This window comes from Cenococcum geophilum (assembly GCF_001692895.1).
Source record: "Cenococcum geophilum 1.58 unplaced genomic scaffold K441scaffold_5, whole genome shotgun sequence".
NCBI lineage: Eukaryota > Fungi > Ascomycota > Dothideomycetes > Gloniales > Gloniaceae > Cenococcum > Cenococcum geophilum.
In genome coordinates this window covers 4999403-5013709 of record NW_027137563.1, presented here as the reverse complement: position 1 = coordinate 5013709, position 14307 = coordinate 4999403, and the positions used below count along the sequence as shown (strand labels likewise).

Here is a 14307-nt window from a genome sequence, read left to right as displayed (position 1 = left end):
GCTAAGAGAACTGCTGCCCGTAACTTCATGTGCGCTTCGCGCTGGCCAGCACCCTCTCCACTACGATAAGGTCGCCGCAGCAGCGCCGGGCTTCATGACGAGTCATGGATACATACCGCAATTCGCAAAACAACATGTTCAGCGGTGGATTCCATAGCAATGGCGGCCACCTTCTGGCTGGCAATATTTTCGACATAGGCGGAGGTGATGTACACTTCGCAAGTCCAGGTACCGCAAGCAGTCAAGCCGGCTTCTACTATGTTACGTCGACGCTAACTTTTAGTGCATGTAATAGCTGCAGACGGCGATGCTGATAATCAATGCCTGAGCGCCTGGCGTCTGACCGACCCGCGGGAGGATAAAGACCGAATCTTAAGCAGCAAAGATCCTTTGCTTGAAGGCTCGTGCACATGGATCCTCCACGATCGAGCCTTCACGCAGTGGTGGAACGATGACAAGTCCTGTATTCTATGGATACATGGTGATCCAGGCAAGGGCAAGACGATGATAATGATGGCTCTTATTGATGAGATATCACAGCGGCTCCAGTTAAGCCCCGGGTCAGGGATCCTGTCGTACTTCTTCTGCCAGAACGCAATCCAGGAACTAAATAATGCAGTTTCGATCATCCGAGGCCTTACCTACCTCCTAGCCACGCAAAATCCGGTGTTGGCCCGTCATCTGCGGAAGAGGTATGACGGAACCGGCAGCTGCCCTTTCGAGGGGTTAAATGCACTCTACTGCCTTTGGAGAACGCTCTCAGAGGTAGCGCAGGATCTAAGTCATCCGAGAGTCTACTTGATGGTTGATGCTCTTGACGAGTGCGACTCCCAGTCGCTTGAGACCTTTCTAAATCTATTCAGCCACTCCAAGTTGTCAAGCAAAGTCAAGTGGGTGGTGACTAGCCGCAACGAGACAAAAATCCTTGAACATCTTCAACGCGGCCACCTCGGCCATAACATGAGCCTAGAGTTGAACTCATTCCACGTTTCAGAAGCAGTTACTTCTTTCATTAATTACAAGGTCAATAAGTTAGCTTCCCAAAAGAATTACAGAAGTGAGCTCCAGAGTTCTATTAAGGAGTATCTCACCAAGCATGCAGATGGAACCTTCCTATGGGTGGCTTTGGTCTGCAAAGAACTCGAGAAAGTACCAGCATGGAGGACTCGAGATGTCTATACAAAGTTCCCAGCGGGACTAGAGCCTCTCTACCAGCGAATGTTGGAGCAGATTCAGCATAATAGAGATCCGGAAGAGGTGGAAGTCTACCTACAGACTCTTCGCACGATCACGCTCTCCTATCGTCCTCTGCACCTTGGCGAAATGGGAATCGTCGCCGGCCTTCCAAAAGATCTCAGCAATGACTCACAAGCTCTGCAAGATCTAGTCGGCTCTTGTGGTTCTTTCTTAACGCTTCGTAAGCAAATAGTCTACTTTGTCCATCAATCGGCGAAGGACTACTTTAGTACTGGTAATGGCTTGAACATCTTTCCATCAGGGCAGACCAAGGCGCATGGCCTACTAGCTGATCGATCGCTGCGGCTTATGTCGGACTCCCTAAAAAGAGACGTCTGCGGTCTGCAGAAGCCAGGTACCCTTATGGAAGAGGTAGATAATAACATAGTAGGCCGTCATCTTCCCGCACACGTTCAGTATGCGTGTTGCTACTGGGTGCACCACCTAAAAGAGAATGGAGCTTTCCTTAAAGACAGTAAACAGGTTCATACGTTCCTTCAAGAGCACTTTCTGCATTGGCTTGAAGCTCTTGGTCTAATAAAGAAGATCTCTGACGGGGCTGTTATGGTGAGACTGTTAGACGAAATGCTTATAGTAAGTAATTAATTCTACGAAGCCGTAGTACTAGTAGCTGATATAGTAAAACAGAAGTATAACGTAAATTCGCTTTTACTAGCGATGATTCGTGATGCAAAACGCTTTATTCTCCGTTTTGGATCAATAATCGGAAGGGCTCCTCTGCAGACGTATGGCGCTGCTCTTGCATTCAGTCCGCTGAAGAGCGAAATTAGGCAACAGTTCTGGAATCACAGAGATCCGCAGATCGAACGTGTCCTGCACGCAGAAGAAACCTGGAATTCGGCGCGCGGCGCGCTCGAGGGCCATTCGGGTGCTGTCAACTCAGTCGCATTCTCGCCGGACGGCCAGCTGGTCGCGTCGGGGTCGCTCGACGACACGGTCAGGCTCTGGGACTCCGCGACGGGAGCGGCGCGCGGCACGCTCGAGGGCCATTCTGATTCTGTCTTGTCGGTCGCATTCTCGCCGGACGGCCAGCTGGTCGCGTCGGGGTCGGACGACAAGACGGTCAGGCTCTGGGACGCCGCGACGGGAGCGGCGCGCGGCACGCTCGAGGGCCATTCTGATTCTGTCTTCTCGGTCGCATTCTCGCCGGACGGCCAGCTGGTCGCGTCGGGGTCGCGCGACGAGACGGTCAGGCTCTGGGACTCCGCGACGACGGCGGCGCGCGCACGCTCGAGGCCATTCTGATTCTGTCATGTCGGTCGCATTCTCGCCGGACGGCCAGCTGGTCGCGGTCGGGGTCGCTCGACAAGACGGTCAGGCTCTGGGACTCCCGCGACGGGAGCGGCGCGCGGCCACGCTCGAGGGCCATTCGAGTTCTGTCAACTCGGTCGCATTCTCGCGGACGGCCAGCTGGTCGCGTCGGGGTCGTTCGACGAGACGGTCAGGCTCTGGGACTCCGCGACGGGAGCGGCGCGCGGCACGCTCGAGGGCCATTCGGATTCTGTCATTGTCGGTCCGCATTCTCGCCGGACGGCCAGCTGGTCGTCGGTCGGGGTCGCGCGACGAGACGGTCAGGCTCTGGGACTCCGCGCGGGAGCGGCGCGCGGCACGCCGAGGGCCATTCGAGGTCTGTCAACTCGGTCGCATTCTCGCCGGACGGCCAGCTGGTCGCGTCGGGGTCGCGCGACGAGACGGTCAGGCTCTGGGACTCCGCGACGGGAGCGGCGCGCGGCACGCTCGAGGGCCATTCGGATTCTGTCTACTCGGTCGCATTCTCGCCGGACGGCCAGCTGGTCGCGTCGGGGTCGCGCGACGAGACGGTCAGGCTCTGGGACTCCGCGACGGGAGCGGCGCGCGGCACGCTCGAGGGCCATTCGGATTCTGTCTACTCGGTCGCATTCTCGCCGGACGGCCAGCTGGTCGCGTCGGGGTCGCGCGACGAGACGGTCAGGCTCTGGGACTCCGCGACGGGAGCGGCGCGCGGCACGCTCGAGGGCATTCGGATTCTGTCATGTCGGTCGCATTCTCGCCGGACGGCCAGCTGGTCGCGTCGGGGTCGCTCGACAAGACGGTCAGGCTCTGGGACTCCGCGACGGGAGCGGCGCGCGGCACGCTCGAAGGCCATTCGGATTCTGTCTACTCGGTCGCATTCTCGCCGGACGGCCAGCTGGTCGAGACAAATAGTGGAGTGTTAGATATTCGCTCTCTTCTCTCTAGCGCTGTTTCTCATTCTTCAAATCATTTACACACCCTCTTTGTAGCAAATGACTGGGTGGTTAGGGAGGAGGAAAGTATCCTTTGGCTTCCTCCTGATTACCGTAGGACTTGTGCAGCCGTCCGTAACGGCGTTCTCGTCTTAGGACACTCGTCCGGATGTATTTCATTCTTTAAATTCAAGTGAGGTTATTCTTTTAACCTCCTCCCCACCCACCTCCTACCCAACCAGCTTTCTTATATACTCACTAATAGAATCTGCTGGAATAACTCTGCCTAGGAACGTGCCTAGTTTTGAAATTCATTCTGCTTAGAAACGTCCTTAGTTTAAAATCAATTCTGCTTAGAAATATCCTTGGTTTAAAATCAATTCTGCTTAGAAATATCCTTGGTTTAAAATCAATTCTGCTTAGATATTAACTCCGCTTATAAATTAAACACTACTTTTAAAGGATTAGTTAATTAGTAGTCTTATATCTATTAGCTTAACCCCGTTTTAAAACAATAGTAATATAACTGGTATATGCGTATTAGTGAAGCACTTTTACTCTTAGTAAGTGCTAGAAAAAGTTCCTAGTAGTCGCCCTTTCCAAGGCTAAACTAAGCAAAGGATTTGATTTAGGCCCTTATTCATATTAGAATTTACAACTTTTTTTTGAGTCGCGACCATATTGTGCTGCAGTTTTGGATACGAATACGTTGGGCAAATCTCCCTTAAATCCTTCTTTAGAGACATCGTGCGCTCAAGGAAAAGCCGCTTTCGATCTAAGTGCACAAGAAGCACAAGTCCTTGTTCGGCAATATCTTTGGTAGTGCTGCTTACGCTAACCCAGCAAAGACATCACGTGGATGCCTTGACTACGGGCCGTAAAGTTGGTTATTGTAAGCTTTGCAGTGTGGGTATTGAACGAGCAACTTGATTGTAAATCTATGGAAATCAAGTGGTATATATACATGAAGAAGGCGTAGGAATAAGATAAAAGGGGAGACTAATATGTAGTCGAAACGGGGTAATAATATGCGGAACGTTGGTCCCCTGTTCTGCCCCATACTGGCTCGAGCCTCGTTCCGGAAAATTCCTGCGTCATACCGGAACAAATCGTCTTCAAAAAGGAACGATTCGTGTATCGGTTTTACCGTCTTGATTCCGGAACAATTGCTTTATTCCGGAAAAGATCTTTAAAAGATTAGGCCAATTATAAGGTGGTACAGTAGCGTATGGCTATGCACGAATCGTGAAGCTCTTTGACATATATTATACTAATAACTTCGGTTTTCTTCCCCTCTTAATCTAATTGGTAAATTGTTATTGTATAACGTCTAAAACAGCCTTAAATTACCCCAACCATGCGTATACGACGTCGCCAAAACGGCTAGTTAATAAGCCTAAGTTTGGTAGTTCGTTTGTATTTTATACCTAAGTGCAAGGCATTTCTCGTGAAACCTCCTGAGGTGTTAATTTTCTTATTGTAATTACCCGATTAGACTAGCGTAGGGGCTCCGAAAGTTGAACTTCGACGTCTGTTAAATTTTCTTATTTGTTCTTCCTTATTTACTGCCTTTACGCATAACTTAATTATATCCTTAACGAGATGCACGTCTTATCTGTAAGTTCTAAATATATATTAACTTAATTGCCAGCTTAAATCTAACACCAGTAACAGCAATATTAACCTCTGTGACAACCTCCGCGACAACCTCCGCGACAACCTCCGCAACAACTCCGCGATAACCTCCGCGACAACCTCCGCGACTACCTCCGCGACCACCTCCGCACCTAATGCGATTGCCTCTCCTTCTACCGCAAACGACTCCTACAACGTTTCTCACGCTATTTCTGCTTTTTCAGTTATAGTAAAGCCTGCATTTACTAAGTATCTGGAAGAAACTAGAGTTAACTAGCCTATAAGAGGCCATAGAAGGCTTACTAGTACTTAGCTAAGCGGTTAATTAAAGTGAGCCTAACAGGAGACCTTATTGCAAAGTCCTATACTACCTTAATTAATAATAGCAAATAGAGAAGGCAATTAATTAAGCCCACTATAAAGGCTGCGTAAGATGAAGGAAAGGAAGACTATAAAGTAAGTAAGGTTGGCGACTAGGAGAAATCTAAATTATAATCGCGCTAAACCTAAATAGGCAATTAGTTTATGGCTGGTAGAACCTCGGAGGGCCCGGTTTTTAAGAGATCTTAATAAGATTGGAGCTTTGCAAGATTTTTAATTTTTAGTGTTGGGGAACGCAATTAATCACCCCCTACCTAACTAGCTTTTACTACTTGTAGGCTATATCTATAACGCGGAAAAGCCTTTAAATATACTTATTAATTGCAGCGTAATCTAGTTTAGATGGAATTTAATAATATTATAGTAGTTAGAGGGGGGTAGTAAAATTTAATCCCTAGAGCCTTATAAAATCTCATTAGAAAATCAAGATTTTATATTTTTATCCTAAATATGCTCCACTAGATAATAAATTATAATATTAAGGATATATTATTACTTATTTTACGCCTAAAATCAATAAGATTATATATTAATTATTATTTATAACCATTGACTACACAGTACTTCCTAAATCTGCTTATAGAAATGGCCAAAATCTAATAAAAAGCTCCACTAAAAGCTTTATATAGCTTTAAATATAGTATCAAATCTTTTCCAGAATAACGCAATTGTTCCGGAATTAAGACGATAAAACCGATACACGATTTGTTCCTTTTTGAAGACGATCTATTCCGGTATAAAGCAGAAATTTTCCGGAACGAGCCGTGTGCCGATATGGGGCAGAACACCCCTAACGCAAATTTTGACCCGAGTTTATAACCTAAAGCTTTAACTTAGAGCTTTATTATATAGACTTTAATTAATATATATAGAGATAAGGTTTTCCAGGGGGAGACCCCCTGGGACCCCCCTATATAGAGCTTTTACTTAATTTAGAAGTAGTAGTAAGATTAAGGCGCCTTAGTTACCGCTAGGTAAGGATCTACTGCAGTAACTACATCGGCAAAATATGGTACCCTACCAATGGCCTCAATGGTTGGTGGTTGACGCAATTGGCGCGCAGTTGAGGGCATTTGGCAACTCGACCGACTAGCCTATGTCGTGTTTTTTTGACACGCAGCCTGCGCGCAGTCTGCGCGCAACCTGCGCGCAACCTGCGCGAAACCTGCCAGTAATCTGCGCATTTGGTAACCACAATTATATTTACCTCTTTTATACTAATAGCATATTTTAAATAAATAAAAGCTACTTTAAGGCTATTTATAAGGCTAGCAAAATAAATATTATTTTAGATAATTTAATATAATATAGCAATGGTTCTCTTCTACCTATCTACCTATTAACTTACCTACCTACCTATCTACCTACCTACCTACATCGCCTACCTGTCTACATTGCCTACCTATCTACATCGCCTACCTATCTGCATTGCCTACCTGTCTACATTGCCTACCTGTCTGCATCGCCTACCTATCTGCATTGCCTACCTGTCTACATCGCCTACCTGTCTGCATCGCCTACCTATCTGCATCGCCTACCTGTTTACATTGCCTACCTATCTACATCGCCTACCTATCTGCATTGCCTACCTGTCTGCATCGCCTACCTGTCTGCATCGCCTACCTATTTGCATCTGCCTACCTATCTATATCTGCCTACCCGTCAGCATTTACTTACCTGTCTGCATCTGCTTGCCTATCTGCATCTAATTACCAGTCTGCATCTGCCTACCTGTCAGCATCTGCCTACCCGTCAGCATCTCCCTGTTTGTGCCTACCTGTCTATGCTGCCTTGATTCGATCGATCGATTAAATCGTTTATAGTGTTCGCTGGCTAGTCGTTGTCGTCTGGCTCTGGCGACGGTCGTCGGTTTGGCGACGGTCGTCTAGTTCTGGTAACGGTCGTCTGGTTCTAGCGACGATCGTCTGGTTCTGGCGACGGTCGTCTAGCTCTGGCGACGGTCGTCTGGCGACGGTTGTGTGGTTCTGGTAACGGTCGTCTGGCTGGCGACGGTTGTCTAGTTCTGGCGACGGTCGTCTAGCGCTGCAACGGTCGTCTGGTTCTGGCGACGGTCGTCTAGCTTGGCAACGGTCGTCTGGCGCTGGCAACGGTCGTCTGGTTCTGGCGACGGTCGTCTGGCTCTGCAACGGTCGTCTAGTTCTAGTAACGGTCGTCTGGCTGGCGACGGTCGTCCTGTTCTGGCGACGGTCGTCTGGTTCTGGCGACGGTCGTCGTCTGGTTCTAGTAACGGTCGTCTGGCTGGCGACGGTCGTCTGGTTCTGGCGACGGTCGTCTGGCGCTGGCAACGGTCGTCTGGTTCTGGCGACGGTCGTCTGGCTCTGGCAACGGTCGTCTGGTTCTGATAACGGTCGTCTGGCTGGCGACGGTCGTCTGGTTCTCTGGCCGACAGTCGTCTGGTTCTGGCGACAGTCGTCTGTTTGGCGACAGTCGTCTGGTTCTGGCGACGGTCGTCCTGGCTGGCGATGGTCGTCTAGTTCTGGTAACGGTCATCGGTTCTGGCGACGGTCGTCTAGTTCTAGCAACGGTCCTCTGCTGGCTGGCCCGTTCTGGTGCTCCCTAGGTAGGGAGGATATAAAGAAGGAAGGAAAGGGTAAAAAATAAGGTGGTTACATAGGGTAGAGGCACGGTGTAGAGGCTATCGGGAATATAGCGGGGACCCCGATGCAGAGCTTCGTGTAGAGCCTCTGTACGCAGAGCTTCGCGCAGAGCCTCGTGCAGAGCCTCTGTACGCAGAGCTTTCTCGCAGAAGCCTCGTGCAGAGCCTCGTGCAGAGCTTCGTGCAGAGCTTCGTGGCAGAGGCTTCGTGCAGAGCTTCGTGCAGAGCCTCTGTACGCAGAGCTTCGTGCAGAGCCTCTGTACGTAGAGCTTCGTGTAAAGCCTTGTGCAGAGCCTCCAAGTAATAAGACTATAAGATTGTATGAGATTGTATGAGATTATATAAGATTGTATAGGATTATATATAATAGTTAAATATATAGTATATAACTTTACCTTAATCGCACGTTAAGAAATATACAGTTAGCTTTTAAAGTTGTTAAGTAGGTTAACTACATATTAAGTTAGTTAAATTATATATTAAGTAGGTTAATTGCGTGTTAAGTTAGTTAAATTGTATATTAAGTAGGTTAATTGCGTGTTAAGTTAGTTAAATTATATATTAAGTAGGTTAACTGCGTGTCGAGTTAGTTAAATTACATATTAAGTAGGTCAACTGCGTATTAAGTTAGTTAAATTATATATTAAGTAGGTCAACTGCGTGTTAAGTTAGTTAAATTGCATATTAAGTAGGTTAACTGCGTATTAAGTTGGTTAAATTATATATTAAGTAGATCAACTACGTGTCAAGTTGGTTAAATTGCATATTAAGTTGGTCAATTGCGTGTTAAGTTGGTCAATTGCGTGTCGAGTTGGTTAAATTGCATGTTAATTACGCGAAACGCGAAAACCAAAGTCTACTTAAATCTCATCCTGCGAATATTTTCCTGATGAAGCAGCTTTAAATGCAAAATCTAGAATATTTAGTAGTGGTGTGAGTATGGGACGGGGGTATATATTTGCGTTCCCAAATATCGTTATATAACGCAATTTTTGGGTAATAAAAACCGCCGTTGACGTTACTTAACTAACACCTACTGGAGGTTCCTCCGTCCTTTCTGTCTCCTCTCTTACCCGTCTCTTTGTTAGATGCTATCTATATCGCCACGTTAACTAATAGATCCCTTAGTGGGGACTAGGGAGGGGTATTGGAGTACCTCTTATAAGGAAGAAGAAAGAAGAAGAGAGGAAGGTATAGAGGAGGGAGTATTTATAGACGGGAGGAGGCCTACAAACGGGAGATTAGGCAGCCATAATATAGACGTTAATGTTACTTAGCTAATACCTACCGGACGCCCCTCCGTCCTTCCTGTCTCCTCTCTTACCCGTCTCCTTGTCAGATGCTATCTATATCGCCACGTCGACCAATAAATCCCTTAGTGGGGACTAGGGAGGAGTATTGGAGCACCTCTAGCTCTTATAAGGAAGAAGAAAAGAAGAGAGGAAGGTGTAGAGAAGGGAGTATTTATAGACGGGAGGAGGCCCTATAAGTACGTGATTTGGTAAGTACTAATAAGCATAAGATTCTTATATAAGATGGGCTTAATTACTGTCACGGAACCCTACCGCAGGGGCCTCCATAGGAGAGCCCCGTGCTCTCATATACACCTCGCGTACAGCTTATGTCAGCTACGCGTAGGTATATTACCTCCTTACGCCCTTAACCCTTACGATCAATCGCGTAACGTCTTGTAGACTCCTTAAATATATACGTCTTATAGCCACTACCCCGTCCCACGACATTACGTTACGCCTTTTTACCACCAACACCCAGCCTACGACCAATTCTACGTCTCTATAATACTACAGGCGCTACTAAAAGTAGCGTGCCTATAAGTTACCTTACTTTATACTTCTAAGGAACCTATAATAGTAAGATAATATTTCTTACTAGCCACTATATTAAACCTAAAGAATAATCTAATACCTATACTTAACCTACGACGCCAATTAATCCTAGGAGAATTCGATTTATTAGCCCTAGCTTTAACCCCTAAGGAGATAAACACTAATAATGTCTTATCTTTTATTGATTATATAACTACGGATAAGTAAGCGGAAGGGTTACTACCTATTAAAATTAAAATACGAGACGCTAAGACGTTTGTAAAAATGGTAGCACGAGAACCTAATAAATACTACCGCCTTCTATAGAACTACCACCTAAAGCTTATATAAGCTAAGATGCGTACTACCTAAGATCGCGATATTATCTAAGACCTATAAGCTTGTGAGGCGCTTGCTAATAACACGCGTTAAGAAACTGAAGATAACCTCTACGTGTCTAAACGCGACGTCTAACAGTTAAAGAAGGCTAAAATCGTACTTATTGCTACGGTTACTAAAAAAGAAGGTATAATTAAATACCTATAATCTTAGCTTAATAAGCACATTTGTAACAACGCTAGATACCTCTTTACTATATATAACGCCACTTAAGTCTCTACGCCCCTAGCAACTTTACCTACTTAATACTTAACGGAGGGTTAGCGCTAAGCAGTTTTACCTAACGGGAACCCCTACTAAAGCAATGATAAAAGCTATAATGACTAAACCTAAGCTACTACCGCAGGGTCTAATATATGTTACCTTAATCCCCTAGTTTTCTAAGGAGACCGTAAAGAATATAGCTACTAGAAGATATAAATCCGTAAGAAACTAACTTAAAGCGCCTACCTTTTTCCTACAAAAGACACTAAGATTGGCTATATTATTGGGCGAATAAAGGGTATACTGTTTAATAGACTCTTCGCCTAATAGGAGACCAATAGCCCCTAGAAGTGGCAGTCCTACTAAGAAGTCCTTAACGATTTTAACCTAATATACCGCGATTATAACTTACTGGCCACTAACTAAGCTAAACTATATGCCCTAAAGATAAGCCCCACTAAATTATTTAATGAGTTCTATATTAAATTCTAGGAATATACTAGAGCCCTCGCCCGAGATAATACTAAAGACTAGGAAGATCTCCTTAAAAAAGTTACTTATTGCCTTAGTTACGCAGCCGCCAGCTATAACTATAATAATGTTTATAATATAGTAGCAGCTATATAAAAGATTAAATAACGACTAAATTAGATCGCTACTATAAACCCCTGCCTAAAGACCTCCCTATAGAAGCCCTCCGGACCTACCAAACTACTAACGCCTACTACCTTAAGCAATACTACTAGTTCTAATATTAACCTTTCTATACTAACCTTCCTGTAGAAGCTATTAGACGGAGAATATAAGCTACTCCAGAAGCTAAAGCGTTGCTATAGATGTTGTTAAGAAGGCTGTTATAGCTATAGCCTAAACTGCCTAATGGCTAGGTTTAGTAGCTGCCGCCTAATACCTAACCTAGTACCTTAAATATTAAATATGTTGCTATATGCCATTACTATATAAGATAAAGACGTAGTAATAGCGGTAGAGTTAGATATAAAAACGGAAAACGCTAAGTCCTAGCCCTAAGTCGTAGGTTAGGACGCCCTAATAATAAGGGGATCTATATATCGGCCTGCTTAATAGATAACTTAGTAAAGATAAATAGACGGAAATAAATAGTTTTACCCGTAATAGGAACTACTGCCAAAAAATAATATAAAAGCCGTTCTATAATTAATTGTGGGAGCTACTAATAAATTTATAGATACCTAATTTGTGCGTACTTATAACCTACCTACCTTACCCCTTACTAAAGCCCGCGCCCTATAACTTGCTAACGGTAGTTATACCGTATAAAAGATTACCTATATGGCATAACTCCACCTAGACATAAATAGGCACTAGGAAGAACTTTAGGCCTATATTATACTACTTACTAACTACCCTATTATCCTTGGAATAAACTAGCTCGAACAATATAACCCCGCCATTAACTGGAAAAAGAGAGAAGTAACCTTTAACTCTAAATATTGTAGAGAGACCTGCCTAGGACATAGCCTAGCCGCCTCTATTTACTCTCTAGGATACTAACCTAAGGAACCCCTTATTACCTTACCTATAACTAACTATTATTATATAAGTGCTACGGCCTTCTACTGTATAGTATGTAGGAAAGGCTAGACCGTTACCGCAGCCTCCTAATTATAACTATATAAGCTTAATAAAGAATAGGATTACGTCCTCTATAGTAATAGAATAGATATAGTCGACCTCCTAGAAAACAATGCCCCCGTAGAACTCTACGGACTTTTACCTTTAGACTTTAAGAAGTTTATAAAGCTTAAAAAAGGACTTACTAATAAGGAACTCCGTAAGCTTCTCCCTAAGAGGTACTATAACTTTATTAACGTATGCTTATAAAAGAGCGCAGATATACTCCCCCTATATTAACCTAATAACTATACCATTAATATTAAATAAGGAAAAACGCTACCCTATAAGAGACCCTACCTAATATTAAAAGATGAACTTTTAGTTGTTAAAAAGTATATTAACGAACACCTTAATAAAGGGTTTATTTGCCCTAGTATATCCCTAGCAGCCGCCCCTATCCTCCTTACTAAGAAGCTAGGAGGAGGTATTTAATTCTGCGTTAACTATAGAGGACTTAACGCTATTACGATTAAGAACCGATACCCTATACCGCTTATACGTAAGACTTTTAAGCGGCTTAGCTAAGCTAAAATCTATACTAAGCTTAATATTATCGCCGCTTTTAACCGCCTCTAAATATAAAAAGGTGACGAATAGAAAACCGCATTTATATTACGCTTCGGCCAATTTAAATATACCGTTATGCCCTTTAGCGTATATAATAGCCTAGGTAGCTTTTAAAGCTATATTAATAACGCCTTACGGGACTACCTTAATGACTTCTACTTTGCGTACCTGGACGATATACTTATTTATAGCAATGACCCTTCTAAGCATACTGAGTACGTTTAAAAGGTCCTATAGCGCCTTAGGGACGTAGGACTTTATATTAATTTAAAGAAGTGTAAATTCTTAGTTATAGAAGTAAAATACCTTAAACTAATCGTTACTACTAAGGGTGTCCGTATGGACCCTAAGAAGGTATATATAATTACTAAATAGTAAACCCCTAACTGCATTAAAGACGTATAAGCTTTCCTTAGTTTTGCTAACTTCTATTAAAAATTTATATATAACTTCTTGGGTATTATAGTACCACTTATAGCAATAATGCGAATAAAGGGCCTTTCCGCGAAAGGAAGAAAAATATATCTATGTTTTACCTAGACGCCTAAATATAAGAAGGCGTTCTAAGACCTTAAAGATACTTTTACTAAAGTACCTATCCTAGCTTACTTCATACTAGGACAACAACTCTATCTTAAGACTAACTCCTTAGACTATATTAACGTAGGCGTCCTCTCCTAAATAAGTAACAATGGTTTCCTTTACCTAGTCGCATTCTATTTATCTAAGCTTATACTATAAGAATATAACTATAAGATCTATAATAAGGAACTTCTCGCGATTATATAAGTGTTTAAGGAATTCTGACCGGAACTTTCCTTAGTAAAACCTAACTAGCTAACTAAAGTCCTTACGGATTATTATAACCTTAAGTACTTTATAACTATAAAATAGCTAAACTAATGCTAAGTACGCTAGAACGAGTTCCTCTCTAGTTTTAACTTTAAAATTATATACTAGCGTCTATATATTGCTTAGCAGCATCTACCTTAGTAACGCACAATGCTAAGACCTCCTGCAATATTCGCGAATATTAAACGCAGTCACTACGTGGCTAATTCGCTTTTAATATCGCTAAACTTATTAATATTTATTATATATCTATTATCTATTTATTTAAGAATTATTTTATAACGCTATTACCGCTTATAACTAACTGGGAGATTTGTACGCGTGTATAATCCTAATAAGTAAACCCACCTAGATGACCTACCTTAACTATACCATCGTCTATAACTGCTATACCCTCCTCTACTAGTTCTATAATGCCGTCCGAGGCTAATATACGCGCCGCTGCCGTAGAAGAGCGCGAAATTGCTAAAGAGTAAAGGGAACAAGCCTAAGATAAAAGGGAGATTTAAAAGTATAAGGAAGAGTATAAAGCCCGCCTAGTGGAGGAGGCTCGCTAGTATAAATACCACCTAGCTCGAATGGCTTAATTATAGTTAGGCTTGGCCGCTTCGGCCTTATAGGCCACTATAACAGCTGCTATAGCTAATGTCCTTAGTAAGCCTCTTCCTCCTAGTATAAAGTCGCTCGAACTCCGCCTTCCTGGCGTTAT

The 14307-nt window shown here is 43.9% G+C and overlaps 1 protein-coding gene across 1 annotated transcript; it reads left to right on the top strand.

The window, feature by feature from the left end:
- Positions 1-104: 104 nt before the first annotated feature.
- On the top strand, positions 105-3658 carry K441DRAFT_684602 (WD40 repeat-like protein; the record flags this gene model as incomplete). Its single annotated transcript, XM_067651798.1, has 6 exons — positions 105-228; positions 296-1830; positions 1885-2423; positions 2568-2766; positions 2874-3391; positions 3538-3658. The coding sequence occupies 6 exons, from the start codon at positions 105-107 to the stop codon at positions 3656-3658; spliced, it is 3036 nt and encodes a 1011-aa protein (XP_067508674.1).
- Positions 3659-14307: the final 10649 nt, after the last annotated feature.